The sequence below is a fragment of the Ambystoma mexicanum genome, chromosome 5p (assembly GCF_040938575.1).
Source record: "Ambystoma mexicanum isolate Mex_15411 chromosome 5p, UKY_AmexF1_1, whole genome shotgun sequence".
NCBI lineage: Eukaryota > Metazoa > Chordata > Amphibia > Caudata > Ambystomatidae > Ambystoma > Ambystoma mexicanum.
Window position 1 is genome coordinate 145,777,363 of NC_090930.1, and position 27,068 is coordinate 145,804,430.

General features: G+C 43.3%; 1 protein-coding gene across 3 annotated transcripts in view; it reads left to right on the forward strand.

Moving 5' to 3' along the window:
* The window catches only part of ARHGEF9 (Cdc42 guanine nucleotide exchange factor 9), a 1,787,868-nt gene that overhangs the window by 1,713,526 nt on the left and 47,274 nt on the right, over positions 1–27,068 (forward strand). For all 3 annotated transcript variants that reach the window (XM_069612543.1, XM_069612544.1, XM_069612545.1), the window contains one exon: positions 24,840–24,914. In XM_069612543.1, the coding sequence (XP_069468644.1) occupies positions 24,840–24,914 (75 nt within the window). The remainder of the gene's footprint in view (positions 1–24,839; positions 24,915–27,068) is intronic.

The window sequence follows — 27,068 nt, forward strand, 5'->3', positions numbered from 1 at the left end:
ACTGTCTGATAGGGGTGCACATGCAGGGGGGTCATGCACTGTCTGATAGGGGTCCATATGGAGGGGGCCATGCACTGTCTGATAGGGGTGCACATGTAGGGGGTCATGCACTGTCTGATAGGGGTGCACATGCAGGGGGTCATGCACTGTCTGATAGGGGTGCACATGCAGGGGGTCATGCACTGTCTGATAGGGGTACATATGGAGGGGGCCATGCACAGTCTGATAGGGGTGCACATGCAGGGGATCATGCACTGTCTGATAGGGGTGCATATGGAGGGAGTCATGCACTGTCTGATAGGGGTGCACATGCAGGGGGTCATGCACTGTCTGATAGGGGTGCACATGCAGGGGATCATTCACTGTCTGATAGGGGTGCATATGGAGGGAGTCATGCACTGTCTGATAGGGGTGCACATGCAGGGGGTCATGCACTGTCTGATAGGGGTGCACATGCAGGGGGTCATGCACTGTCTGATAGGGGTACATATGGAGGGGGCCATGCACAGTCTGATAGGGGTGCACATGCAGGGGATCATGCACTGTCTGATAGGGGTGCATATGGAGGGAGTCATGCACTGTCTGATAGGGGTGCACATGCAGGGGGTCATGCACTGTCTGATAGGGGTGCACATGCAGGGGATCATTCACTGTCTGATAGGGGTGCATATGGTGGGAGTCATGCACTGTCTGATAGGGGTGCACATGCAGGGGGTCATGCACTGTCTGATAAGGGTACACATGGAGGGGGTCATGCACTGTCTGATAGGGGTACACATGGAGGGGGGACATGCACTGTCTGATAGGGGTACACATGGAGGGAGTCATGCACTGTCTGATAGGGGTGCACATGCAGGGGGTCATGCACTGTCTGATAGGGGTGCACATGTAGGGGGTCATGAACTGTCTGATAGGGGTGCACATGTAGGGGGTCATGCACTGTCTGATAGGGGTGCATATGGAGGGGGACATGCACTGTTATCAGGAGCTCTGTTGCATTACAACATGCACTGTTTTGGGTTGGATTTTAGCAGAACACAAGGATCAAGGCCTGCGCTGTCCGGTGGCATGAGACCGAATAATGCATCCTACATCCATTCGTGGCGTGTAGGAAATGATTCATGCACTGCCTGTTACCGAGATAGCAGCAGTGTGTCACGCACTTGCATTACCGGTAATACTGGTACCAAGTCATCACTGTTGGTTAGGGGGCAAGGGGTTGGAGTAATGTACTGCCTCTGAGAGGGACACATAGAGGGAGTTATGCAGTGTCTCACAGGATCGATCCATGTACTGTGTGCCGGGGAGAATGGGAAGGAGCCATTTGTTGTCTGGAGGGGTGACACCAATAATAAGCAATGCATGGTCTATTCATGAGATAACGGGTGTCAGATATGCACTGCCTGTGAGCGGGTCACAGGAAACGAGTCAGTGGTCAGGCAAAGTTTCATTCATTAGTGCTGCACAGGAAGCAATTCCCAGACTAAAGGGCTCACTACAAGTTCCCCGGTCTGGGATAAATGCTGGTAAAATTGCTGCTAATTCCGGCACCAGCTTTTTTTTCAGACCAACCAAACACAAGTTTGCCAGTGGGAGCACTGATCTACCGACAGGCCTGATCTGCTGGTAAATCAGGCCCCTACCGGCAACTAAATGCCAGAATCACTGGCACTGGTACTGCCGGTGATTCCGTAAATCCCATACATCAAGTCCTATTGGACTCCATGGAATGGGAACCTACTACCCTTTCCGCCACTTGTAATATCCTGGTAATACTGCATGCCATGGAATACCACGCTGAGTACTTGAAGCCATCTGAGATCCCCATGCACGGTTAGCAATACAGGATGAACTCATGTGTTGTAATGGTGCATTGTGCACACAAGAGTGAGAGCGTGGTGTAATCCTGAAATAAACCATGCATGTGCTGTCTCTAGGCGGGTCACAAGGACCAATTCATGCACTTTTTTAGCGGGCATAGTAGTCTGGCGTGCATGCAGTGTGTTTCACCAGCACATAGCAGAAGCTGGGCTGGGGGCAAGACGGAAATGAATCCTGAAGAAGGCAGAGGGGGCTAGCATAGGGAGAAAGAAGATACTTGTAAATCCTGTAGATGGTATAGAATTATGTATGGCCATCTTTTAATAACTCAAGCGGCAATGCATCTCTGGCTTATCGGCTGACATTTACAAACGACATGCTCATTGCAGTCATGCATTATGATGTCACAGGATGTCCCTAGAGGGCCCGCGGGCTTGTTATTCAAAGGAGGTCACACGTTATTCCTGTGCATGCACTGCAAACCTCCTCCCAAGATGCCTGTATCAAAGTGCACTGACATTTACCTGCATAGCTGCGTTGGAGCGCTGCAGTCGCAACTCTGAATGCGCGCCACTCTGTTGTACAGATGTGGGTTGACACCATACTGGCGGGGCATTTTGTATAGCTATGGTAGACAACCTTTTGCTGATGTATATTTAGCTAATTTATAATGGAGGACGCGTGCATGCGTGCACGCATTGTATGCATTTGGGCTTTCATTGCACAAACCTAGTGGTGAAGCAGTGGTTCGCTGTACAATAAGGGGATACAGTAACTGTGTACAGTAACATAATACATTTAGAAGGATACAATGTCGCATGCGCAGTAAGTAGGATATGAAGGGAGAGCATACACCGCGTTACAGGCAGAGGATACAGGATAGGGATGGAGAGATGGTCTTAGTTTAATTGTTGGTGGATCTGCAGCTGTGCTCCCATATAAGCTATGTTCCTTTGCATTTCACATGAGCCCATCTTGTTTGCACTGTTCGCTCCCTTGGTTTGCATCAGTGACTCCCTCTTCCCATGCCATCTTATACCATGACACTGGGGTTCAAGTGTGTTCCCTTTAAATCCCCACCGAAGACCTCACACGTGGCAAGTCATTGCAACCATCTAACATTATTCCTGCCTTTTCTAGACCTATCGACCCCAGAAGACACCAAATACAGCAAGTCATTAAGTAACTCCTCCCATTTTTAGAAGGGAACTCTGAAATTCATTTTCTTGGTTTCTCTCCAGCATTCCAGACTTCTGGTTGTTTTGTGGTAACAGGTTCCTAAAACACAGCTGCCACCATTTTCCTGCTTTCCTAGTTCTTTGTGACCTGAACGATAAGGGGTTGGGCTTGGTTAGTATGAGCAATGGGAGCAGCACACGAATGCTTATCGTGTGTGTTAATGTGTGTGGATTATAAGGAAATGTGTTCTGTGTGGTCAATAAGCTTCTAGATATTTTTGTTGTTTTGTCCGGTGACAGGTGGCATGTGTGTCGCCTCAGCCCTAACATGGATATGCGTTCTGTGATTGTTATGATCATATTGGGATGGTCTGTGGGCGAGTGTCTTTGCTACAAGGCTTGGTTTTGTGGGGAAGCCTACGTCACTACATGAATAGTGGGTCTGTTGTTTGTGGTGGTTCTGGTCTTTGCATTTGGTGTAAAAGGGTTACGCGGTGGTATGAGAGGTGATTTCTGATATAGTGGTGGACAGTTCAGGTTAATGGATATTTAGGTCACACTTCAATTTGCAATACTTTTTGTTTGTATATAATCAGAAGCCTGACATGACTAGGTGGACAGGCTTAGCACCACATGAAGAACGCCATTACAAGTATGGGAAAGCAGAAGAGTTATATAACGATCTCAGGGGGGCAATTGAATTAATGTCTTGTGGCCAAATGCATAAAAGAGAAGCCTTGTTGCCCTTCCTGCTAGATCTGACATCCTTGCCAAGCAATTCATGGCAAGGCCGTAGAAAGAAAGTCTTATTGAAAACCCTATGCAAGTTATAACAGCCCTCTCCAGGTGCTACAACAGATTGCCCCACTCTGTCCCTGAATCATTCTCAAGATAAACACATTACAGCTATAGACACTCAGTAAAATTATAAATGCCTAAACATTATTGGTTTTCATCATCTTGAGGAAATCATGGTCAGCCAATGAGTGTACTTGGAGGAAATCCTACATAGATCAAGATAAACTCGCTTATAGAATAGGACCTTGCATCTACAAGCAGACAATTAGCTTAAACAGAAAACCTATTTTTACTACCAGCATGCTGTCTGCCACAACAAACTCTTCCAGACAAATGTGCAGAATAATGCCAGGGCTTGACTATTGCATCATTGCACAAAACTCTATATTCCTATGAACTATTTAATAAGAAAAATTGAACCTCTTTGGATTGATGTTGAAGCGTAAGAATCTAGGCTACAGCCGAGCCCACTTCCAAGCACACCATCCAATGTACCTAAGGAGAGTATTATTAGCTTTGTTCCTGGTACAGTGCTGCAACTGGGGGAACACATTCTGAAAAAACAAATCAACAAGCTACCTTTAAGAGGCTTTCTCGGCCACACTTATTAAAAAATGTGCTCAGGAGATTGGCACGGTCTGGTGCCGTATCATCAACTACTCCCTCAATTGAGCTATTGTTCCAGCATCTCTGAAACAAGCAGTGGTGCACTTATAAAAAAGACACATTTCTGGACCCCTAAATACAGGGAATTATCACTCATTTTCAACCTCCAAATGCCCCCAACCCCATGCAGCAATCTTCTGGATTGCGAGACGTTTCCCAAATTCAATCGCTTCGGGAAAGTACAAAACATCCTCCTGTCAATCGAGCAGGTTTCTACCCAGTAATGGGAGCTGTATTAGTTATAGGCAGAGTGGTTAGCAATCTGCCTGGAATTGCATATGAGGGGTTGTGACAGTATTGGTGTTGCTTGATGTCTCTGTAGTTTTCCATACCGTTGACCAAGAACACCTACTGGAGATCAGACATGGTCATGCTTCCTTTGGAGTCTACTTGTCTAATCTATGCCAACGCCACTCAAATAATGATCCAAATTGGCTGAAATCAACATGCAGCTACCGTTCAACTTTAAGCATGCCTCCACCATATCAATTAAGTGGTGTGCATAACCAATTTATTGGAGCTAGAGAGAGATTTAGGACATCACAATGGATTTCTCATGTTTGCTATCCTGGTACGTGGAAGAGCCCAACGCCAGCCCTGATGTTTAAAAATATCAAGTTGACTCAAAACTTGCCTTTGTGCCCTAAATCTCGTCTATCAGTCAGCTTGGCTTATACCACTTCTTCAGCTTATAAGAGCTCTGAATTATTTCACATTAGTACCCGGCGAAGGTCAACCAGAATGCAACAAGCATTCTGATTGGCCCTCGCCGGGGAATTACCAGACCAGGAATCCCTTTCACGCACGTATGTGCCTTTTGTTCCCGGCAAGGGCCATGGTGGCCCCTTAGCCAATGAGGAGGCTTGAAACGGGGCTCGAAACGGGACTCAGGTAAGTTATTAATTTTCCTCCACCCCCCTCCCCTGCAAACTATCCCCTCCCCACCCTCCCAACCCCACTTACCTTCTTTTTTCTTATTTTCTCAGGAGCGAACGCGCTGGGAACAGTTCAGTTCCCAGCTTGCAGGGTTGGATTAGCCCCTCAGCCTTTCGGCCCGTGGCCGGGCCGAAATCGTCCATGGGGTTTGGGGGCTGGTTTCTGGCCATGCCTGGGCCAGTTTTGAAAAAAAGAATTAGAATTGTTTATTTTTTCTTCAATTTTTTTTTTCTTTCAAAAAGCCTTTCATCCTTCTTAGGTCTATAAATGAGCACCAACACAGGTTGGGTGATATTGTATGCATATTTGTTCTATAAAAAAGAGCAGAGCTTAAGCGTAAGTGCTATACAATAACATATCATTTGGCTTTGGACATCTGCTTGGATTCACAGTAATTTAGTGTACTTAGGAACAATGCTATTTGATGACGCTTCCTGTTTTGTCAAGGGGTGAATGGTCATGTTTCATCACTTCTCGGGATGTCACTTTGGGGTGGGGTGAAATGACATCACTTCTGTGATGTCATCAGAGGTCAAGGGTGGTGAGGTGAGGGGTGGGCCACTTTTTTGAGGCGAGGGGTGGGCCACATTTATTTGGGTGTCCAGGCCTATTTCTTGCCCCAGTCCGACCCTGCCAGCGCGTCCGCTCCCGATGACTGCCATGGAAAGAGAAAACGGACTACATTTTCCCTTTCCCAGCGGCCATTTTATTTGACCGCAGCACCGTTTTGGAACAGAAAATAATGCAATTAGTACTCCAGTCTAACAGGCCCTGAAGGCATTATCTGGGGTGGTATTGGCCCGCCGCCTTGGGGCTTATTGCCACATTCACTTGACAGCTGACCCTAGCAAACAGTTTCATTCAACAAACTTTACTATTATATTGACTTCCCTTTTCAGTGGTTCAAAACTCCCGAAAACGTTCCATTGTGTCGTCTCCCTCAATTTCCTTATGAAAATGCAGGATCCCTCACATCTCTGGCCCAGAGGTGCACATCATTGTATGAGTTGATTTGGAAAGTTATTGACAGTGAAATTGACAGAGGAACTGAAAGTGGTACAGGTATGTGGCCTTCTTGTGACAACCTCCTGAACTCCCTCCAATGGAAACGTCTCTCTTGTCATGGCTCCTTTTAACATCTGGAGTGAGGGGTGCTTGCCCCACTTTGGGTTCTAGGCTCCAAGTGGGATTCTGCTACATATTTCATAGCAAACTGGAGCTGGCGACTAGTCTTTGAAAGGACTAGTCTTTGAAAGGACATGCACGGAGAAGGGGATCAGCTTCCACCTGCGGAAGGCAGACATTGGGGACATGGAAGTCTGCAGTAGGCAGCCTTTGTTATTTCAGGCTATGTAGTGGATACTGTAGTCTAAGACAAGAAAGGTGCCAAAGCACAGAGAATTGGTTACCCCTCTCTTAATCGAAATGGGAGTAATGAGAAAAGAGTATTGGTCACACCACCAACAATTACACCAAGCGGGATATTCTATTTCTATAATTTATAGAACAGTTACCAGCACATAAAAACAAAAGCAACAATAATAACTAAAGAAAATGTCTTTTTAATGTAATTCAAAGAATTAGTTAAAAAAATATGGTGAATTCATACATATTTGTTCTAAAAGACAATACCAAGAAAGAGGGGTCTGTCAAAGTAGCAATGACAAGGAAATAAGGTTTTTAAACAAATTAGTTGGTTAGACAGCTAAATTTAGACGTCCATTGAGAGTTTAGGTGACGACATGTTTCGGCCATGTAACGAATTGGACATCCTCTCTGATGTCCATTCGGAAAAAGTTGTCAAGGCCATCTTCAGGACAAAAAGATTTCTTCCCACGTGTCTTCACGTACAAAGGTTTACCCCAACAACTGATGTATATTCAACTTCGATGATCTACAAGAATATATGTACATAGATAATTAATTCATCAATCAAGTTGTTTACATGTTTTCAAAAATACAGTCATACTATCTACTGTGCTGATAATCGGTGAAATCAAAACAAAATCATGTTTATGAGAAATTGTTGTGAGCCAGAGATCACATATCTAATAAGCATTGTAAAACCAATTTCATGTTTAGCCAAGACATAGATTATGTAAAGCAAAAACACCTATCTAGATATAGATGGGGAAATATAAAATGGCATACAAATACAGTGGTGTGACATATGACTCTAAAATATTCTCTTACTTATTTCTCCAGCTCGGATGAGAGACCAAGGACGATGCTAAATAACGTCACTCAAAAGTATGATTTATTTTCAAAATAGTGCCCAGGTTAGAGTAGACGGAGTACACTCCTGTGGCAAGAGAACACCTTGTTCTACATACAATGAGAAATTTGAAGTGGTTTAGACGACATGTTCGATCCAATGATACTTTCCTCAGCTATTTATATTTGGGCCGTAATATGTGCATACTGAATAATAAACAAAGATGTTATGGGTATAAACGGCTACTAAAATACCAAAAAACGATTGGCTAGATAGTATTTAGGCCATAAGTAATTTAGGCAAAACAATAACGAAGCACAACATGGTTATGCTTACATTAGAATGTTGGTCTAGTTTTCCACAAGACGAAAGAAACGACTTTCAAACAGTGATTTTTTACACAAAACAGTGGCAGGAGGTATTCCTAAGTAAAATACTGAGAAATGGGTGATGAGAATGTGCGCCTTATCACATGGAAAAAGTATTCGCAAAGAAAGCTAAATAAAGAAATTCTATGTAGGGTGTTTACCTTTGTTGAACAGTTTATATTTGCGAAAGATACCGTATCGATTGACTTTGAAACCCTGTCTAAAAAAGGGGGGATGAAAACAGAAATTAGCTCTGTAACAATGCAGTGAACCAAGAGATGGTAATACAAAATTCTTGTATGAATACGTACCAATGTTTGCTCAAAGCGAGTCCAAAACTAGACTGATCGTGAAACTCGCAATAGTGCAGTCGAATGCTGGTGGCCACAGAGAAAAGGGCCCTGCTAAGCTGACCTAATGAGCATACAGAAAGACTGCTGTAAGGTCAAAATTACCAAAAGTATTACCCCGCTGCTGATAACCAAGTTGGGGATGTAACCAATGGTCAAGCAAATGAGTGAAGGCGCGAAAAGAGGCAACAACATAAAGCCATGAATCACTTACTAGTTTCCTTCGTTGTCCGTGATTCTGAAGCGAAACAACCGCCAGCCGGATAGGACTCAGCTTGGAAAAGAAAGGTATTTGTAAAGCTCCATACGGCGCCATTGGATGATGTCTGTACTGTACTGTAGTCTAAACCACAAAGCAAATGCCTCCCTGAGGAGATCTTTCAAACAGAATCCTTCTGGTATCCTTGAATGGAACTTTAAATCTTTTGTTTAGCCATTGCTTTGGTTCTCCTTTCTCTTATTGTATAGTGATAGGCCTGTGTGCCTTTCTGGCTCCTCTTTTGGTTTAACCGATCCCTGGATTATCCTTTCTCTTATTGTTTTGTCATAGGCTTAAGTGCCTTTCAAACTGCTGTTTTGGTTTAGCCGATCCCAACTTTCTCCTTTCTCTTAAGGTACTGTGATAGGCCTAAGTGCCTTTCCTTGTTCTCTTTTGGTTTAGCCAATCCCAACGTTCTCCTTTCTCTTAAGGTACTGTGATAGGCCTAAGTGCCTTTCCTGCTTCTCTTTTGGTTCAGCCGATCCCAACGTTCTCCTTTCTCTTATTGTTTTGTGATAGGCCTGTGTGCCTTTCTAGCTCCTCTATTGGTTTAGCCAATCCCAACGTTCTACTTTCTCTTAAGGTACTGTGATAGGCCCAAGTGCCTTTCCTTGTTCTCTTTTGGTTTAGCCGATCCCAACGTTCTCCTTTCTCTTAAGGTACTGTGATAGGCCTAAGTGCCTTTCCTTGTTCTCTTTTGGTTTAGCCGATCCCAACGTTCTCCTTTCTCTTAAGGTACTGTGATAGGCCTAAGTGCCTTTCCTGCTTCTCTTTTGGTTCATCCGATCCCAACGTTCTCCTTTCTCTTATTGTTTTGTGATAGGCCTAAGTGCCTTTCCTGCTCCCCTCTTGGTTTATCTGATCTCTAGGTTGTCTTTTCCCTTATTGTTTTGTGATAGGATAGGCCTAAGTGCCTTTACTTGTCCCCTTTTGGTTTAGTCGATTCCTGGGTTCTCCTTTCTCTTATTGTTTTGTGATAGGCCTGTGTGCCTTTCTAGTTCCTCTTTTGGTTTAACCGATCCCTGGATTATCCTTTCTCTTATTGTTTTGTCATAGGCTTAAGTGCCTTTCAAACTCCTCTTTTGGTTTAGCCGATCCCAACGTTCTCCTTTCTCTTAAGGTACTGTGATAGGCCTAAGTGCCTTTCCTTGTTCTCTTTTGGTTTAGTCGATTCCTGGGTTCTCCTTTCTCTTATTGTTTTGTTATAGGCCTACGTGCCTTTCTAGCTCCCCTTTTGGTTTAGCCGATCCAAACGTTCTCCTTTCTCTTAAGGTACTGTGATAGGCCTAAGTGCCTTTCCTTGTCCCCTTTTGGTTTAGTCGATTCCTGGGTTCTCCTTTCTCTTCTTTGTTTGTTTGTTTGTTTATTTTATTTATATAGCGCTCCGGACCCGGGAGTAAATGGGCGCTGGTACAGGTTACAAAGACCAATACATGGTAATTGACATATTATATACAGAGAGTACGGGCAATGGCAATGAAGACATCCATTAAAGACATAAGTGATACATGTACAGTATATACAGATAGTAGCTGTGTCTAACATACTAATTGACTTTGTGCCAATAGCCACCCAATGGCAAGCTTCCTGAAGGACTGGAAGGAATTGGCCGACTTAATGTTTAATGGCAGTGAGTTCCAGCGTTGGGAGGCGAGGACACTGAAGCTAGAGCCTCTGGCTCTTTTAGAGATAAATCTAGGCACCATGAGACATAGGGTGTTGGAGGATCTAGTAGTTCTGATGGACTGCTTCCAGGTGAATTTATTGGTAAGGTAGGGGGGGGCTAAGTGGTTGAGAGCTTTGTATGTGAGATACAGAGTTTTAGGTCAATTTTTTGTTGGATGGTGAGCCATTTACATGTGATTCTATTGTCAGAGATATGCTCTCGCCTAGAATGTTTAGTGCTACTCGTAGCGCATTGTTTTGAATGACTTGGAGTTTACTAATTATAGCTTGGTTGGCACCTAGGTAGAGGCCGTTGCAGTAGTCTTACTTCGACTGTATGAGGGCTCTCACTAATGTAAGGCAACTATTAGTAGAGAGAAAAGGTCTACAGGCCCGAATTAGTTTTCCTGTATAGGCGGTGGAGGAGGCGGTTGAGTTAATTTGCTTAGTGAGATTGATATTGGCATCAAGATAGAAGCCAAGAGTTTTCACATTTTTGGCGACAGGGATGGTGTTGCCATCGATGAGGATTTTGGAGTAGTTCGGGCTCAGTTTTTGTAGGTTGGTAGGTGAACCCACAATGAGCAACTCGGTCTTCTCGTCATTATTGTTTTGTGATAGGCCTATGTGCCTTTCTAGCTCCCCTTTTGGTTTAGCCGATCCCACGGTTCTCCTTTCTCTTATTGTTTTGTGATAGGCCTACGTGCCTTTCTAGCTCCCCTTTTGGTTTAGCCGATCCCACGGTTCTCCTTTCTCTTACTTTTTTGTGATAGGCCTAAGTGCCTTTCCTTGTCCCCTTTTGGTTTAGCCGATCCCACGGTTCTCCTTTCTCTTAGTTTATTGTTTGCTTGTTAGGAGCTTATACAGCAAGTCAATTCTGTTTCAAAGTGCCCACAGAGCAACAGGGAGGGAACATGGGATTGCAGTACAATTAAAAAAATACAAAAAATTACAGTAGTTGAGGGTATGGCGGAACCTAGTATGTCTTGTGAATCTTCAGGCTGTGCAAGTGCAGCAAGGAAGAGGGCAGTGGGGTAGGTGCTGAGGTGATAGAGCTCGAGGGTGAGCTACAGATGAAGTGCAAGGTGAGGTAAGGTCTATGCGGCCAGGATACGCGTTGGGTGAAAGAGTGAAAGTCTCCAGTGCAGAGGGTGTGCCAAGGCAAGTGCTGAGGGTAGACAGAAGCTGGGGAGATTGGGTGTGAGAGGTGGGGGGCCCTGAGGATGCATAAGGGTCTAAGACGCCAATCATAACAGCTTAAGAAGGTCCTGCTCAAGACGCAAAGGGAGGGGGAGGCTGTTCCATAGGAGGGATCCAGCTGAGGAAAGCAAACAACCTCTTGCTCTCTATTTAGCAAAATGCTTTACACACAGGGAGTTGGTGTCAGAGGACCGCAGAGGTCTAGAGGGATAGAAGGAGAATATTTAGTAGGAGTGTGTTGCAGATAGAGTGGACCTTGGCCCCAGACAGCCTTGTGGATGATGCAGAGGGATTTGAATTTGATCCGTGTAGCAATCGGGAGCCAGTGGAGACTTTTTAGGGCAGGAGAAATGTGGTCCCTGGGCTTAAGGCCACGGATAAGTCTCGTTGCTCTATTCTGGATTATCTGGAGGGGTCGCAGAGTGGAAGAAGGTAGATTCAGGAGGAGGCTGTTATAGTTGTCCAGCCTAGAGAGAACCAGGGCTTGAGAAACATTGAGCCTCTGGGGGAAAGTGAGAAAAGGGAGAATTCCTTTGAGAAGGAAGAGTTGAAAGTAGGACTTCTTGCCAATGTCATGAATGTGAGGGAGGAAGGAGAGAGAGGAGTCGAAGATGACTCCAAGGTTTCTTGCTTCAGAAGAAGGAGCAGGGGGAAAGCCCAAGGAGGCAGGTCAGAGAGATGGGAAGAAGGAGAGAGTAGGGGTCCCAATCAGAAGGAAGTCTGAAAAAGAGTTGAATGTTGCCTGCATAACACTGGAAGTTGGGAGCGAAGGAGGAGATGAGTGTGAGCTGAGCAAGGTAAATAATAAAAAGCTAGGGGGAGAGGATAGATCTCTGAGGGACACCACAGGTGGAGAAGGAGGTAGGAGAGGAGAACGTGCGCAAGATGACTTGGGAAGAGCGATTAGTTAGGAAAGAGATCAGCCATTCCAGTGCCTGTTCCGAGATACCAAGGGTATTGTTGTGTAAGTGGCCTAAATGCCTTTCCTGCTCCCCTTTTAGTTTAGATGACCCCTGGGTTCTCCTTTCCCAAATTGTTTTGCCATAGTCATACGTGCCTATCGAGCTCCACTTTTAGTTTAACCGATCCCTACGTTCTCCTTTCTCTTATTGTCTTGTGATAGGCCTAAGTGTCTTTCTTTGTCTCCTTTTCGTTAATCCCAACTCTGTGTTATCCTTCTTATTACTTTAAGCCAACGTGCTCATATAGTGCTCCTTGAATTATTTTTCTGTTCATCTCACTACACAGTTTGGACCTTTTCAGACTTTCTCGATCCGTTCTAGAAAGCGCCATCCTCGCTCTTCACATAATGGCTGTCTGGGTGCTCCAACAAACTGATTGAGGTGACGTCAGCTTTCATTTTCAAATGTATAGTTCTATTGTATGTCTTTTCTTTAGCTGGTCTATACTGCACGTTTATGTGTACTGACCAGGAGGGTTTCCATGCCTTCTCCTCATGCTCCTCCCTGTTCCTTTTTTTGGCCTCATGTGGCCTCATTCCTAGAATGAGGCCTAGCTGAGGCAGGAATTTGGCTTGGAAGGGGTCTTTTCTGGGACCTGCAAAATGAGGCCTACAGTTTGGCAAGGATATTTTTCTTGAAGTTTGGGCCCCACTTTGTGGAACACATCCATTTTTTATGAACTTGTCAATAAATGTGTCATATGTAAACTGCTTTAGATTAAAGCGCTGTATAAAAACAAATTATTATTATTATTTCATCCGTAAATCCTCTGAAATATCACCAAATGGAATCACCGTTACAAATGGTTGGGATTACAAATGGTGGTAGAGCAGTGTAAGTCCCTTTTCTGGAGTACGTAGGACTCCATGGGGATTTCTGCACAGAATTATAGCTGACGGTAATTATGCTGATTAGGTGAATTTCCGGCGGTAAGGTGGCATATTTACCTCTGGCATTTTGTTGGAGGTTTATCCTCGACCTGACCAGCAAACCTATAGTACGGTCAGTGCAGTAATGGAATTACCACCACACTACCGCCATTTTTTACCGCACCACAATACTCGGAACGAGGCCTATTTTGATATGAAATATTGCACACTATCACCATTATGGCCAGATATAATCTGTCCATTTCACTTAGGAGAAGCACAGGCAACACCCCCACTAGCTTCACTCTTTCTGCCTTTCAGGCAAAGTTCCTCGACCGTGGATAGAGGTTGCTCACTGACTTGCGCCCTGGCAAACTGAAAGCACAAACTGCCATTTCTCAATTCTTCATATATGTTGGATAGAGAGATAGGGTCAACCTGTGTTCAGTAGAGGAAATCCTCCACCAGCGGCTACAATAATGTGACTGAGCAATGAGCGCTCTTTCCCGTAGCTTGATTTGGAATGAAAGCCGGGACATATCATGCTTCTCTTGGGGTGAACCACAAGACATCAAAGTGTCTATCCAGGGCCTCGTCGCACCAGGCAAAGGGGAATCCCATGGCTGTGGGTTGGCCATTGTGAGTGCATCCTGGGCAGCCCAGGGGTTGAGGGGTGATCCTTCTGGTGTCATGGAGGGGGAGAGAGAGAGAGTATCTGCTGCTTCCAGGCCCTGGGATGTGGAAAAGGGAGCAAAGGGGATCACTCAGGATGCCTGACCTGCTCAAAGCGGAGAGTCGAGGATAGATTTCAGAATAGGATGAGGCCAAGTGGTTCTGCATTTTTATAAGCCTATATGTAGCATGCAAGTTAAATCTGGCCCCCAGCTTTACTCTACTTTCTCATAAATATTAAGTGTAATATGGCTATTCCCCTGGTCTGTAGACTCGCCACTAACAGAATGGCCTCAGATATTGTTTTGCGTGCCTTTATCCATATCATGTCTTACGATGAAAGAATCAGGTTCATTCCTCTAAGTGGGTGGAGCAAGTCTAGGAAGGAGTGTTCTTCCAGATGAAAGTGAGATTTATTTTACATCACTCACCAGCAGAGACTGGTCAGACATATTAGGAAAGTAGGCTGCAACAAAGACTTTTTCAGTGTAGGAATAGATTATCATAGCACTTTTATATGGCATACAATTTTTCCCGAGAGGAGGTACTGCCAAAGTTTCCCAGATAAGAAGTAGCTGCTTATCTTTTGTGACACCGTCAGCTGACCGCTTTTAGGCAACGACGTCTTGCATGCTGTGACTTGCAGGATCATACCTCTGCTGGGGAAAACTAAACTACAAGTCCCAGCATGCAACTTGTAGTTTAGTCCCAGCATGTCCCAGCATGCAACGTGTTATTGACTAAAAAGCCAGTCCTGACTGAAAGTGTTGCAGAGGACTTGGAACCACTTTCGACATATACGTTTAGGTTTTGCAAAATGTGTTCAATGCTGCCAGATATTTTAATTTCCAAACGTAAAAGAGGTGACGCTGTAGATTCAATTTTCATGGTTCTCAGAGCTCCACTATATGCGTGTCAAAATCATGAATTCATTGCCTTCTAATGGTCTTCAGAAATACAAAGTAAAAATCAAGTTACACTGTAGCCAGGCTGATACCTAGAATTCTTTATTCCGCTTTACAAAAGGCCTCTGGCACAGTGTTTTCGTAAACTCAACTTGATTCTCAATGAATCAGTATAACTTTATTTCGGTTTGAAAGATCCTTAAAAACGTCTTTGTTCTCTAAAACCTAGTCTTATCCTTTTGTATTCTTCTTTGGCTAGATGTTAAGAAACTTCATTAAGCTAGCTATAGCGCCTAGATCTTGGATCTGTAACGTTTCACTCCCCAGATGTTTCGGACCACAACTCCCATCAGGCGTACTCTGCAAAGTCAACAGTGAGGGATCATGGGAGTCATAGTCCCAAACGGTTGCAGACGCCTGAGTTAGATGCTCACTTTGGCATATGTTCTTTATAAATTCAAATAAAAAAACAAAATAAAATGAACTCTCTTTTTCCCAGGTTTTACAGCATCTATTTTATTAACAATCTATAATGTGGATTATATCCACCGCATGCATCACTTGATGACTCCCGTCCCCCAAAAGGGTGTCATCAAACAAATATATCACTGGGGAGATTGCCCAAGTACGCAGGGCACATGCCACATGCAGTGGGTTGAGTTGATTATTCTTCTGAACTAGCTATACAACAGGTATGTCAATTCACCAAAATGCCAGGGTTAGAGGAAGTGAAATCGCTGACCTGATGACATCATAGGAAGTGATGTCACTTGACCTTTCTTTGACCCGAATGGCATCAGTTCCTCTTTAACCCTGGTGACATGACTAGAAGTGGCTTGCAGCCATAAAAAAAGTACATACATTTAAAAAATGTAAATACCAAATACGTACTGAAACAGACAACAATAGTTTGGACAGAAACCACATTTTAACAAGTTTGCTTCCTTCATATAGTAATGGTGGGCTCGTGATATGACAGGGTTAGACCAAATAGCACAACATAGGCTGAGGCAATATTGGTTCCACCATTGGGTTCACCATTTGAAGATTTGAATATATCTTTAAGCAGTAATTATGACGAAGCATTGAGCAATTTTGGGGAGTGCAGTGACCTGATTCTTGCTGAAATTGACCCAGACAAGCTTACATTGATGGAAAGCCTGGTGAAGATGTACAACAAAACGAAAATTGTAAAATGGGGAAGGATATACCGAGAATGTAATTGCATAAGCTACAAAGGGAGTTAACCACACACCTGGGGAAATATAAGGACATGCAGGTCTCAGTCATTTATATGCGCTTTTGTCTTAACTTACTAGGCTCCCTACTAAGGTGTGGTCCCATAAGAGGAATTCTTGGCAAGAAAGAATTTGCATCCCTCTAAAATGCTTGTAATGGCAGAAATGCTAAAACATTGTCTGATTGGCTGTAGGGCTGAGGAAAATGTGGTTGGGAAAGTTCATAAGCAGATAAGCGGATTTACACAGTGACGTCAAGTGGGCTAGGCTCTTGTATGGATAATGACCATTGCTTTAGTAAATATTTTAATAGTGATACACAACAGGTTGGGGTGAAATGTCTTTCTCGATTAGTCCACCATAATGAAGTAGGGAAGGGATTAATTTGTCAGAGAGGTGGAAAATGTAATCTTGGGGTTTAGAAAGGGAGGCCCTGACGGCTATCTAGTATATGGTATTATATTGTATTGTGATGAATTAATTAATGTCTGTAACATTTGTGTTAGATTGTTATGTCTGTAGTAAGGCATTGTCATTTGTAATGAATTAAGAGTTTTGAAGTATATGATTAAAAAATGTGTTAAAATGTTTAATGTATATTTATAAAAGGGAAAATGTGTGGATGGGTGGGTGTGTGGCAAAGCGTTGTCCCTTATACAATTCCACACTGTTTCACCAATCTGCACCAAATTTTGCACAGTTGCCTGTTAGGACCCTCCAGACAATACTGGCTACATGACATATGGACACCCCACCCCGTTTCACGGATTTCAGCACAAGTCAAAATGTATTTGTGACTTGGCGAAGCATTGTTCCTTATACAATTCCACAGCATTTCACCAATCTGCACCAAATTGTGCATAGTTACCTGTTAGGACCCTTCGGCTGGCTCTCTGCTTTTTGCATGGGTCGTTAAGCTTCTTGTGTTCCCAATCAAACCAAGCCACACCCGACTCCGACTACTCGGGCCTCGCCTTTTTTAATACACCCTTTGCAGCTCTTGCAAGTCTTGGTTTGGTCAATATTGGTTTTTGCTCTTAGACCACTCTGTCCACATCATCTTCCTCTCTGACCGTTCTCCACCGCAAACCACTTATTTCAGCAATCATTCTGTTCCAACCACTTTGTGTTCTATCTATTCTTTTGTTTTGTCATTGTCTCTCCCTCTTCCAACATTGTTCTTTCCCTTACACTCCTTCCTTCCTCTTCCTCTCTGATATTTCCTTCCTGCAACTCCATCTTCTTCCTGGTACCTCTTCCTTCCTCCATTACTCGGATCTTACTCTCCTTAAACTCTCTCCTCTCCCCTTCTATTTCCCGGATCCAAACTACCTCCTTGCGATCATGCTTCTGCCCCATGTTATAGCTGACTTACACGTAAATTAGAATAATGATGGTCTTATCTGTGCACATGGGCCCTGTTGACGGAGGATATAGAGGACTGGATGGTGGCCACCCCTTCTCTGCCCCCCCTCATTCCTGTGTGTGCCTAATGAAGCTAGGATTTCTTGTAGCAGCTCTGGGGCTGATACTTAAAATTGGTGACCTGCCATCTTGAAATCAAGCAGCCCTGTCATGACGGCTGCCAGATTCTTCCATGTTTCCCTGGGCCCATCTCATTATTGCTTGGCTTTTCCACACGTCTGCCACTGTTTCCTGTAATGATGCATATATATATGGAAGATACTTACATTTCTAAGGATTATTGTTACAGAAGAATTAAACCAATTTAATTCTTCCCCAAGGCAACAATTGCATCCCACAATCTGGGACAAGAACCAGACTGTTTTCTGTTTCATTTAAAGTAATAAATCAATGAATTTATGTGGTTCCCTAACCTTCAATGCTAGGGACATCATTCACAAAATATCAAATATATGCAGGCAGATCATCTACAGAAATGAAAACACAACCTACCCACAAACATCCATACATAGGAAAATAAACACAAATGACTATCATAGACTATGAAATGCATGTGTAGGAGTTGTTGTCATTGATTTTCCTACATGTCAACTCACATGAACTACAGTATGGAATTATAGTTGTCTACAACCCATTTCCCCTTTGAAACGAAAAGGTGATCAATAACATGTTATATCTTTTTAGAGTTTAATTGGTTGTAATTCTGGAATTATGTTTCTTTTTGGAATACCGGGGAAGCCCCACCTAACTTTCTCACTCTTCACAAGGAATGAGGTTTACAGCAAGCCAGTGCCATGAGTTCATTAAGGAGCATATTTCAATGAATGTATTAACTATGTCCAACACCATTCACAAAGACTTTTTATTTCAGATTTCAATTTGAGATGTCTAAGGTCCCCAGAGATGTCAGATTGCTGGATTCAATCAGGGTTTCAATTCTAGTCTTTAATCACAAAGCAGACCTGCCTTGTATTATTCCTCCTTTCAGTAACGTAGCTTAAAAACAGGCCTCCCCCAAAACACTTTTAATTGCTATCTAGGATTTAATTCAATGTTGAGATATTTCTCTAAATACGCTAGGACTCTTGTACTCACTTTCAGTTTGTTTTTCAAAAGTCCAGTACAGGTACGGACATCGACTGGCTTCAGGCAGCACAACCAACTAAGCTCTTGCTTTGAGTCTGTTCACCTGCTCTTAAAATCACTCTCAAGTTATCTGGTTCAGTCTTGAAAATGACCACTGCATTCAGTCCCATCTGGAAAGGGCCATCCTAAGAAGATTGTCAATAGGCTACTTGTATTTGGAATCTGAATCAACTTTTCCCCTGGCAGACGGCCATCTTGCTTTTCTGTTTTCCCCCAAACTTTCTCTCCTTCTTATGTGTTTGAGTTTAAGTACCTGCCAAATTGCACCCATGTATGCACCAGAACGTGATGCAGCGTGTTTGGGTTGGACAGAGGCGGTGATATATTCCCTTCATTTTCGCACCCCCCCAGAGGCCTCATCCTGGCTTTTATTGGTTTGTTGACCTCTCTGTGTCTTAATAGAATGTGTACGGTATGAGTTAGCCCTCCCCACAGGAATGAAGAATCAATCTGGATTGAAATATTCATTCTTGTTATAATTCCCTGTATGGATATACGATTTATAACAACTATATATACAGATTTGAAGGTAGTTGGAGGCATACGTTATGTTTTAGTGATTGCAGGCATAACAGAGTTATTACAATATACAAGTGTTTGTATATTTCATATATCTTAATGTCTCCTCTTCATATACATGTGATGTGTGTTGTTCTCTGTATTCCGATCTATCTTTGTTTGTCAAATCAGGCAAATGGTGTAGATGTTACGACTTAATATGCTTTTCCCACTGGTCCTCTGTTAATGCACATTTTATAAGTGGCTTTTGTAATACATAGATTAACTAACTCACATTTCAACTGTATGTGGCCTGCCCCTTTCAACGGATACCACCTGCTGAGAATAACATTTTATGGACCAAAGAGATCATTTAAATAGACTGTGTAATAGAACTTAGCTTTCTGCAAGGTCAGCAGCTGCTGGCTTGTCCTAGGCCTCTGCTTCTAAGAATGCACTTTCTGATCCATCAGACACTTCAATTGTTCTTCTGGTCATCTTAGAACTACACACCAATTAATGTGATGTTTTGGAGTCAAAATAATGGCAACTGAATGGATTACTTTGTAATTTGGAAACAGGGCATTTGTGTCTGTGTCATTTTCCTCTGCAATGCCTTGATAAAAAGGGATGGATAATAATAAGGTCTATACATTCCTGCTGACCTCTGCACAACCCATGATGAAAGGTGAACTGTAGTCCACAGCTTAGGTTAACAGAATGTCAAAACTACATAAGATCTATCTTGTCTCATATAACAGAAAATTGCAATGTTTACCGATAAGGGCAATCTGTTATTGTTCTGTTTAGAACAAAAAAGCTCTCATTTCTTATAACGTTCTCTGTACTGTATCCTTATAGAATTATAAAATTAAATTTGCACAGTTTCTTCAATTATCTTTCACATGACAACCAACATGCAGGAACTCCTTTACATTACATGATTTTATTTTCATTAAATCCTACAACATAACATTTTTCTTGTCATTTTATATTATCTGTTAAACAGGAATTACTTGATATTTCTGTGCAAGATATAATTCTGAGATGTCATTATTTATTGGAGAGTATTATAATCAGTCTAGTAATACTCTACATTCCCACATATATAGGCAGGCAGCTTCTCCTGTCTTGCTGTGGAGAATCCCTCGTAAGATAGCAATCGCATCAGTGGTTCTCCAACCGCTCTCGCTTGCAATCAGTCTGAGTCTGAATATATCTTCCGAGTCTGTATGTTTTATTTCGGACAAGCTCTGTGTGGATGTAGGTGGAACTGTTGAGGAGAATAGGAATGGGTTAGAGGCCCCGCGGGATCCTCTAAATACCACCTCTGGTGTCCGCACTTAGGGGAGGCACTGTTCCCCAGCCCTCAGAGAACTATGCAACTTGATTGTATACAATCACTTTTTAGATGAACTTGCAGTTGTGTTTTGAGGGTTCTATGTTCTTAGATTACCAGGCTTTTCATAGAGATTTTGCACAAACAGTTGCATTTTTTAATTTTATTTGGGGGGGTCCCCCCAAATCCCCTTCCTTATTATGTAGTGCTCTATGTCTCTCTCACCCGCCCATGGGGTACCTCAAGGATCGGTCTTAGGCCCTTTTCTCTTCTCTCTATACACATCGCATCTTGCAGCTATTATTTACTCTTTTGGCTTATCTCACAATTTTTATGCCGATAACACAACTGTTTCTTTCCTTCTCTTCCTTTTCTTCTGAAGTTCATCACACTCTCTCAGTTTGTTTAGTTGCTTTAAAATCTTGGATGTCTTCCAACTTTCTTACCCTTAATGCTGGGAAGACGGAAGTACTGTTCTTTCGTGCTAACACCCTTCCTCCCCATCTTCCACCCTCTTTTATATCCTTTCCTCCTTCTAAGCTCCCAATCTCATCTACGGCTCGTAATCTTGGTCTCTACTTTAACTCAAATCTTTCTTTTTCTCATCACATTTCTCTAACCTCTCGTTCCTGTTGTTTTCATCTTCACAACATCCGTAAGGCTTGCTCTTTCCCACATTTCAAGCCTCTAAACTCTTAATCTCCTCTCTAATCATTCCTCGACTTTTCTATTGTTCTACTGCTCTCTTTGGGCTCTCTAATTCTCTTCGTCTTGCCCCTCTTCGATCAGTATTTAACTCTTCTGTTTGTATACTGTGCCTTATCACTTATTGGAATTCCATTTCTTCTTCTCTTGCAACACTCAGCTGGCTGCCCTTTCACTCTCAAATTAAATTAAATTTTCTCTGCCTTGTTTTGAAGTCTCTCCATTGTCTTGCTCCTATTTACCTTGCTGCACTAATATCCTTTAATGTCCCCTCTCGCTCTCTTCAGTCTTCTTCTCAGTTCTGACTTTTGTCCCCTCGTCCTCCTTGTGCTCAGTCTCATTTTCAAGCTTTTGAACTTCTTGCCCCCCTTCACTGGAACGCTCTTCCACTTTCTCTTCGTTCTATCTCTGTCTACTCTCTCTTCTGTGGTTCTTTAAAATCTAATTGGCTTCAACATTACTGGGTGATCATTTCCTGGACCTATGTGCTTATACACTTTTATTGTACTGTTTCTCATGTTTATGTTCAGCACTTTGGCTTAAAGAACTTAATAAAAGACAAATAAAATACAAAATACAAATACCACACACTCTCACCCCTTATGTCCACTTACCCCCCCACCGCATATTTTTCAATGAGTTTATTCAGCCAAACATTTTCAGTGAAAAAGTCTGGCGATGTAACCACATCGTACCATTTTGAGCTTTAAGAATACTTATTAAATTATGATGAGTGGTGTGATTTAGGTTTATAAGAGTCTTGTCATACACCAGTGAGTTATTGCTTTTGGGCAATGCACCACCTGTGCCGATGTATGTGCAAAATGAAGACACCAATTAAGATCCTTGCAGATAATGTGAGACTTGTTGCTACCTAATTTGCTCAAACTGACTTCCCTGTCATTTAGGTAATAATCATTTAGTATCAATATTGACTTTGTTATGGAATATCCAAGAATAAAGGACACCTTTCTGATACTCAGAAAACTTAAACTTGCATTAATACAACGTGCTGATGGGCAATCTCATTGCTTGCAAAAATACAACACATTTTTGTAAAGTGCTAAAGTGATGAGACTGTGAACAGATGCAAAATCCACAAACTGGTGGACAAAGTGCTCAACGTCTCTGACACTTGCAGTGGCATAGATATTCAATTATTGCGCATGTTGACATCAATGAAATACCCACACCTCGAATTAGCACCTTGGATGTGTTGTCAGGAGACCCCCCAGCCAATCAGGAAGCTCGCAAGCTGGACATTACAAAACGGTATTGCCTGCTTTTCATTCCTCCTAGTCATGTGAAGCTGCCATCTTTCCTCCTGTCCCTCCCCTTTTCAGATGCCTATTTCTGTAGAGGAGCAGATGTACATACCAACAGGAGATCATACCCAACTACCTCCCCTGTATTGGAGACATGAGACCACGCCCTGTCTAACACCAGCTGTTATACCAATACCGCAGCGAGTGTATGGAAGACGGCATCCATTAAGACGACCATATTGAATGTACCCTTGAGTTGAAGACAGCCTGCAGGAGGTTTATAAGAGCTAAGAAAATAAACTGATGAGATCATAAAAGAAATGTGCACAACGTCATGAGATACTAAATGAAGACGATGTATGGATCCTAGAGGATTAATGACAAAGTAAGAAATCAAGTGAACCTTAAAGTGTAAAAGATTACACGGTAAAAAGTGCTGCAGAAACCCGAAGTATAAAGAATGTACCTACACTGAGATGCAAGATAGATCAAGTCATCATATAGGCCAGCTACAAGTAGTGAATAGAATGCAGGCAAAGCCGCCATTGTACAGAATCTGGACATTGTTATCATGAAATAAAAATCCAAAGAATCATGAAGAGAGAATGAAAGAGTGTGTCGCAGTAGAATGGAAGGTTGATTGAAGCTGCGTTGGGAGGCTGTTTGGCCTAAAGTCAAGTACTGAGAAGTCGACGTCAGCTCTCTACGCTGAAGAGGAGCGTGTGTGCCGAGGATGAATCCTCTCACATTAAGGCGCAAGAAAGAACACAGAGGATGCCATTTAAGACATTTAAAAGCTTGCAGATCAGAATCGTGGTCTCTTGTCACGTAAGTCAAGGATGGAAATAGGGGTGGACCTTGGAGTTCCAGGCCTGATAGCGAGTACCCTCTCTCTTGTGCATTTCCAGGACAAGAAACCTCTGCAAGGCCAAGTCAAAGAGAATTTCATGGGAGACGGCATGGGCGATGAGAGATGCAGGGCTAATTGGGTGGTAGGACAGCCTCATCTCCTTGCACCTGGGTCTTGGCTTACGTGCTGCTAATTGAACCAAATGTTCCAGACATGGCACAAATGTGCCAAACCAATTGTATTAGTCAGTATAATAAAGGCCCTTATATATTGAGCAACCAATGAAACACTATAACGGATTTTTCTTAAACTTACACGTTTGAAGTGGTAGTCATGAGTTGTCCACCTGATATAGAACAGCCAATAACAAACCTAGCTCCTATATGATTGTATATCTATATGTGCCCCTTAACCAATCACAACCCTTGATGGGTTTTTCACTATTGCCATGTAGCATGACGTCATTCTGATGCACTAAGAAGTATATAATTGTATTTCATGTGGAATTCGCTGAGAGACTGAGCGTACGTCCGTTGATGTTCATTGTAAACTCCCTGCTTTAGATAATTGCAAATTAAACAGTAACTTGCCATCTTCTGGAGTTTGTCTGGTTATTTGGCCTCAGAATTATTGTGGTGTAATCCCATTTGGCCATAGATGCACGTTCCAAGGGCCATAAGCTAATTTCTGCTTGCCTCGCACCACATCACCACTACCCCCTAAGCATCTAGCTCTCCTGCTTTGCAACACTGCTCACCTTCGACTCCTGTCACTCCTCCAATGGCTGTTGCGGCTAAGGAGAAGGGAATCGGAGTAGTCACCGTTCATATTTTTCATGGGGGCCATTTTCTTTTGTAGGTTTTTTTAACCTGAGAAACAGCTACTGCGCTGTTTCTCAACTTGAAAAAAACGATTCGCTTTCCGGAAATCATGCTGGGGTGCTAAATGTTATAACCCCCAATGTGTCAGGCATTGCTACTGCTTTGCTCGAGCCTGTAACTTGGGCCACGGGCCATTGCCTGCTGCTAATATCCTCCACCGCAGCGGTCATGGCTTAGTTAATGCTCAGAGGAATTGACTCTGGCTAATGGTTGGTCAGGAGGTGTTACTGGGACATCTGATGCACAACCATGTTGATATACGAACATTAAATGGTGCTAAAATTGCCATTGAAAGTTGTGTTCCTTAATTGTCCTCCCATTGATGGGTATTTATGTTCTGTTTCATTACCTGAGACCCATTGTAAGATCAAGCAAGGAATATCGAGGCTTAGTACCACCAAAAATTGAATCCGCCAGTCACGAAGTCAAAAGTTATGAATATAACTTTATTCTGTACAGATTCAAATATCAAAGCAAATAGCGATCTGGCGCCCAACACCTCGCAGTGTGTACCAGCTGACACAGTGAGGATTAAGAGTCCTGGTAAAACATGCAGTATTTAGCAGGAATGTGCAATGTATTGTCTGATGTCAAACCACCACCAATGTGTCTCTTCTCCCTTTTGCAGGCTTTGAAATCTCAGAGTACCAGAAGAGGCAAGCAGCAATGACTGTGAGGAAAGTCAGCAAACAGAAAGGAGCAGGTGATTATCAGGAAATACTTCAGCTCTAAGACATTGAACCACGTCAGAACGTTTCATATCAACCCTGTTGCCGGATACTCTGTTGTAGTTCATTCCAAGATGTCATACTATCCACTGGTACCATATTCATCAGCCAATCGAGTTTGCAGGGCCGTTATTCTACTGCATCAGATTCATCAGCCAATCGAGTTTGCAGGGCCGTTATTCTACTGCACCAAATCGCCACTCTGGCAGTCACAGAGCAACTGAGCTTGTCTGCCAAAGCAGCGTGTGGTGGCACCTGCAAAGGGGGTTTCGCACCACACCATAGTCTCAGAGGAAAGTCGAAAGGGGAGGGGAATGGAGGAAAAGACAAAGGGGGTAAGAATGAAAGGACTCAGGCAAAGATGTGAACTAGTTAGTTAAATAGAGAAGGGCCATCATGTGGAGGTTTGGGTGCATGGTGCTTCAGTAAGCCTGGAAAGTGAAGGAATTCAACAGAAAGTTAAGAGCAAGAGCAATGGCGTCTGCATCTAAGGGAGAGTTTACTTCAGGGCATATGATATGATAGGGCATTCATAATGCGCCTGTGCACAAGTGTTTCTAGGCGCATGCTTAATACAGAATATTACACATGATAGTTTATGGCCGTGGGCTGGATATGAGAGATGCTCAAATGACCTTGTGCAGCATTTGTTTGGTTTTCTTTAAAATCCACCCCCCTCAGCAATGATGGCCGCCTACCTGCACCCAAGCCCCCACCCTCTCTGTGCCAATGATCATGTGAGATGAGGTGACTGCTGGGCTCACGCTCTTGCATCTCACCGCCTCCTCAACAGCAATTCCCTGTGCTCATCTCAGCAGCCTTTAATGCCACCCAGCCTGGCACCCTTGCTAAATGCCTTCAACCGCCCGCCCCCCCCCCCATACCTCCTCAATGGGCACCGGCTCCTCTTTGCACTTATTCAGATTGACCTTCTGCAACCACCAGCATTGAGTGTAACAGCAGCGTTCTTGTAGGTCCACACCGCAGCAACATCCAATGTGCAACAGGGATCCCCCTTCTTTCCAACATGCAGCTTATGTCCTGGCCATCCATCGAGTAGTCCTCGGCCTATCTTCTGTCTTCTTCAGAGATGAAAGACAGAGATCTGAAAAGGAGCTCCTCCAATGAACACTCTGCATCCCTCGCTAAGGGTCTCCATGCCCTACAAGAACATCCCCTGGGCCACCCCACTCCTATCTACACCACCTCCCGCATTATTAGAATCCCATTCACTCACGTGGGTTGCGCTGACGCTACGCGGCCCCCTAGTTCACCACCTGAGAATACCTGCCAATATTCTGTGCGCACCTGAGCATACCTACCAACATGCTTTGGTAGAAGTGACATGTTTTCACATTTCAAAAATCATAAACTCAAAGTATTTGCTTCAAACACCTGCCAAGCACTTTATCGAACTTGTGTCTCAGGGATGAAGATCTCTGTTGGCAAAAACTGATAGGAGGGGACAAAACATCATGGCTATTGGCTACGATCAACATTATGCAACACATAGTGAAAGAGTTGTTTCCTTTAACGTCTGTGACGCTGTAGCCATATAGAAGAACTGCATTGAGTGTAATCACAACATATAGAAGGACTGCACTGAGTGTAATAACAACACATAGAAGAACTGCACTGAGTGTAATCACAACACATAGAAGGACTATGCACTGAGTGTAATCACAACATATAGAAGAACTGCACCGAGTGTAATCACAACACATAGAAGAACTGCACTGAGTGTAATCACAACACATAGAAGAACTGCACTGAGTGTAATCACAACACATAGAAGAACTGCACTGAGTGTAATCACAACACATAGAAGGACTGCACTGAGTGTAATCACAACATATAGAAGGACTGCACTGAGTGTAATCACAACATATAGAAGAACTGACTGCACTGAGTGTAATCACAACATATAGAAGAACTGCACTGTGTAACCACAACATATAGAAGAACTGACTGCACTGAGTGTAATCACAACATATAGAAGAACTGACTGCACTGAGTGTAATCACAACATATAGAAGGACTGCACTGAGTGTAATCACAACACATAGAAGAACTGCACTGAGTGTAATCACAACTTATAGAAGAACTGACTGCACTGAGTGTAATCACAA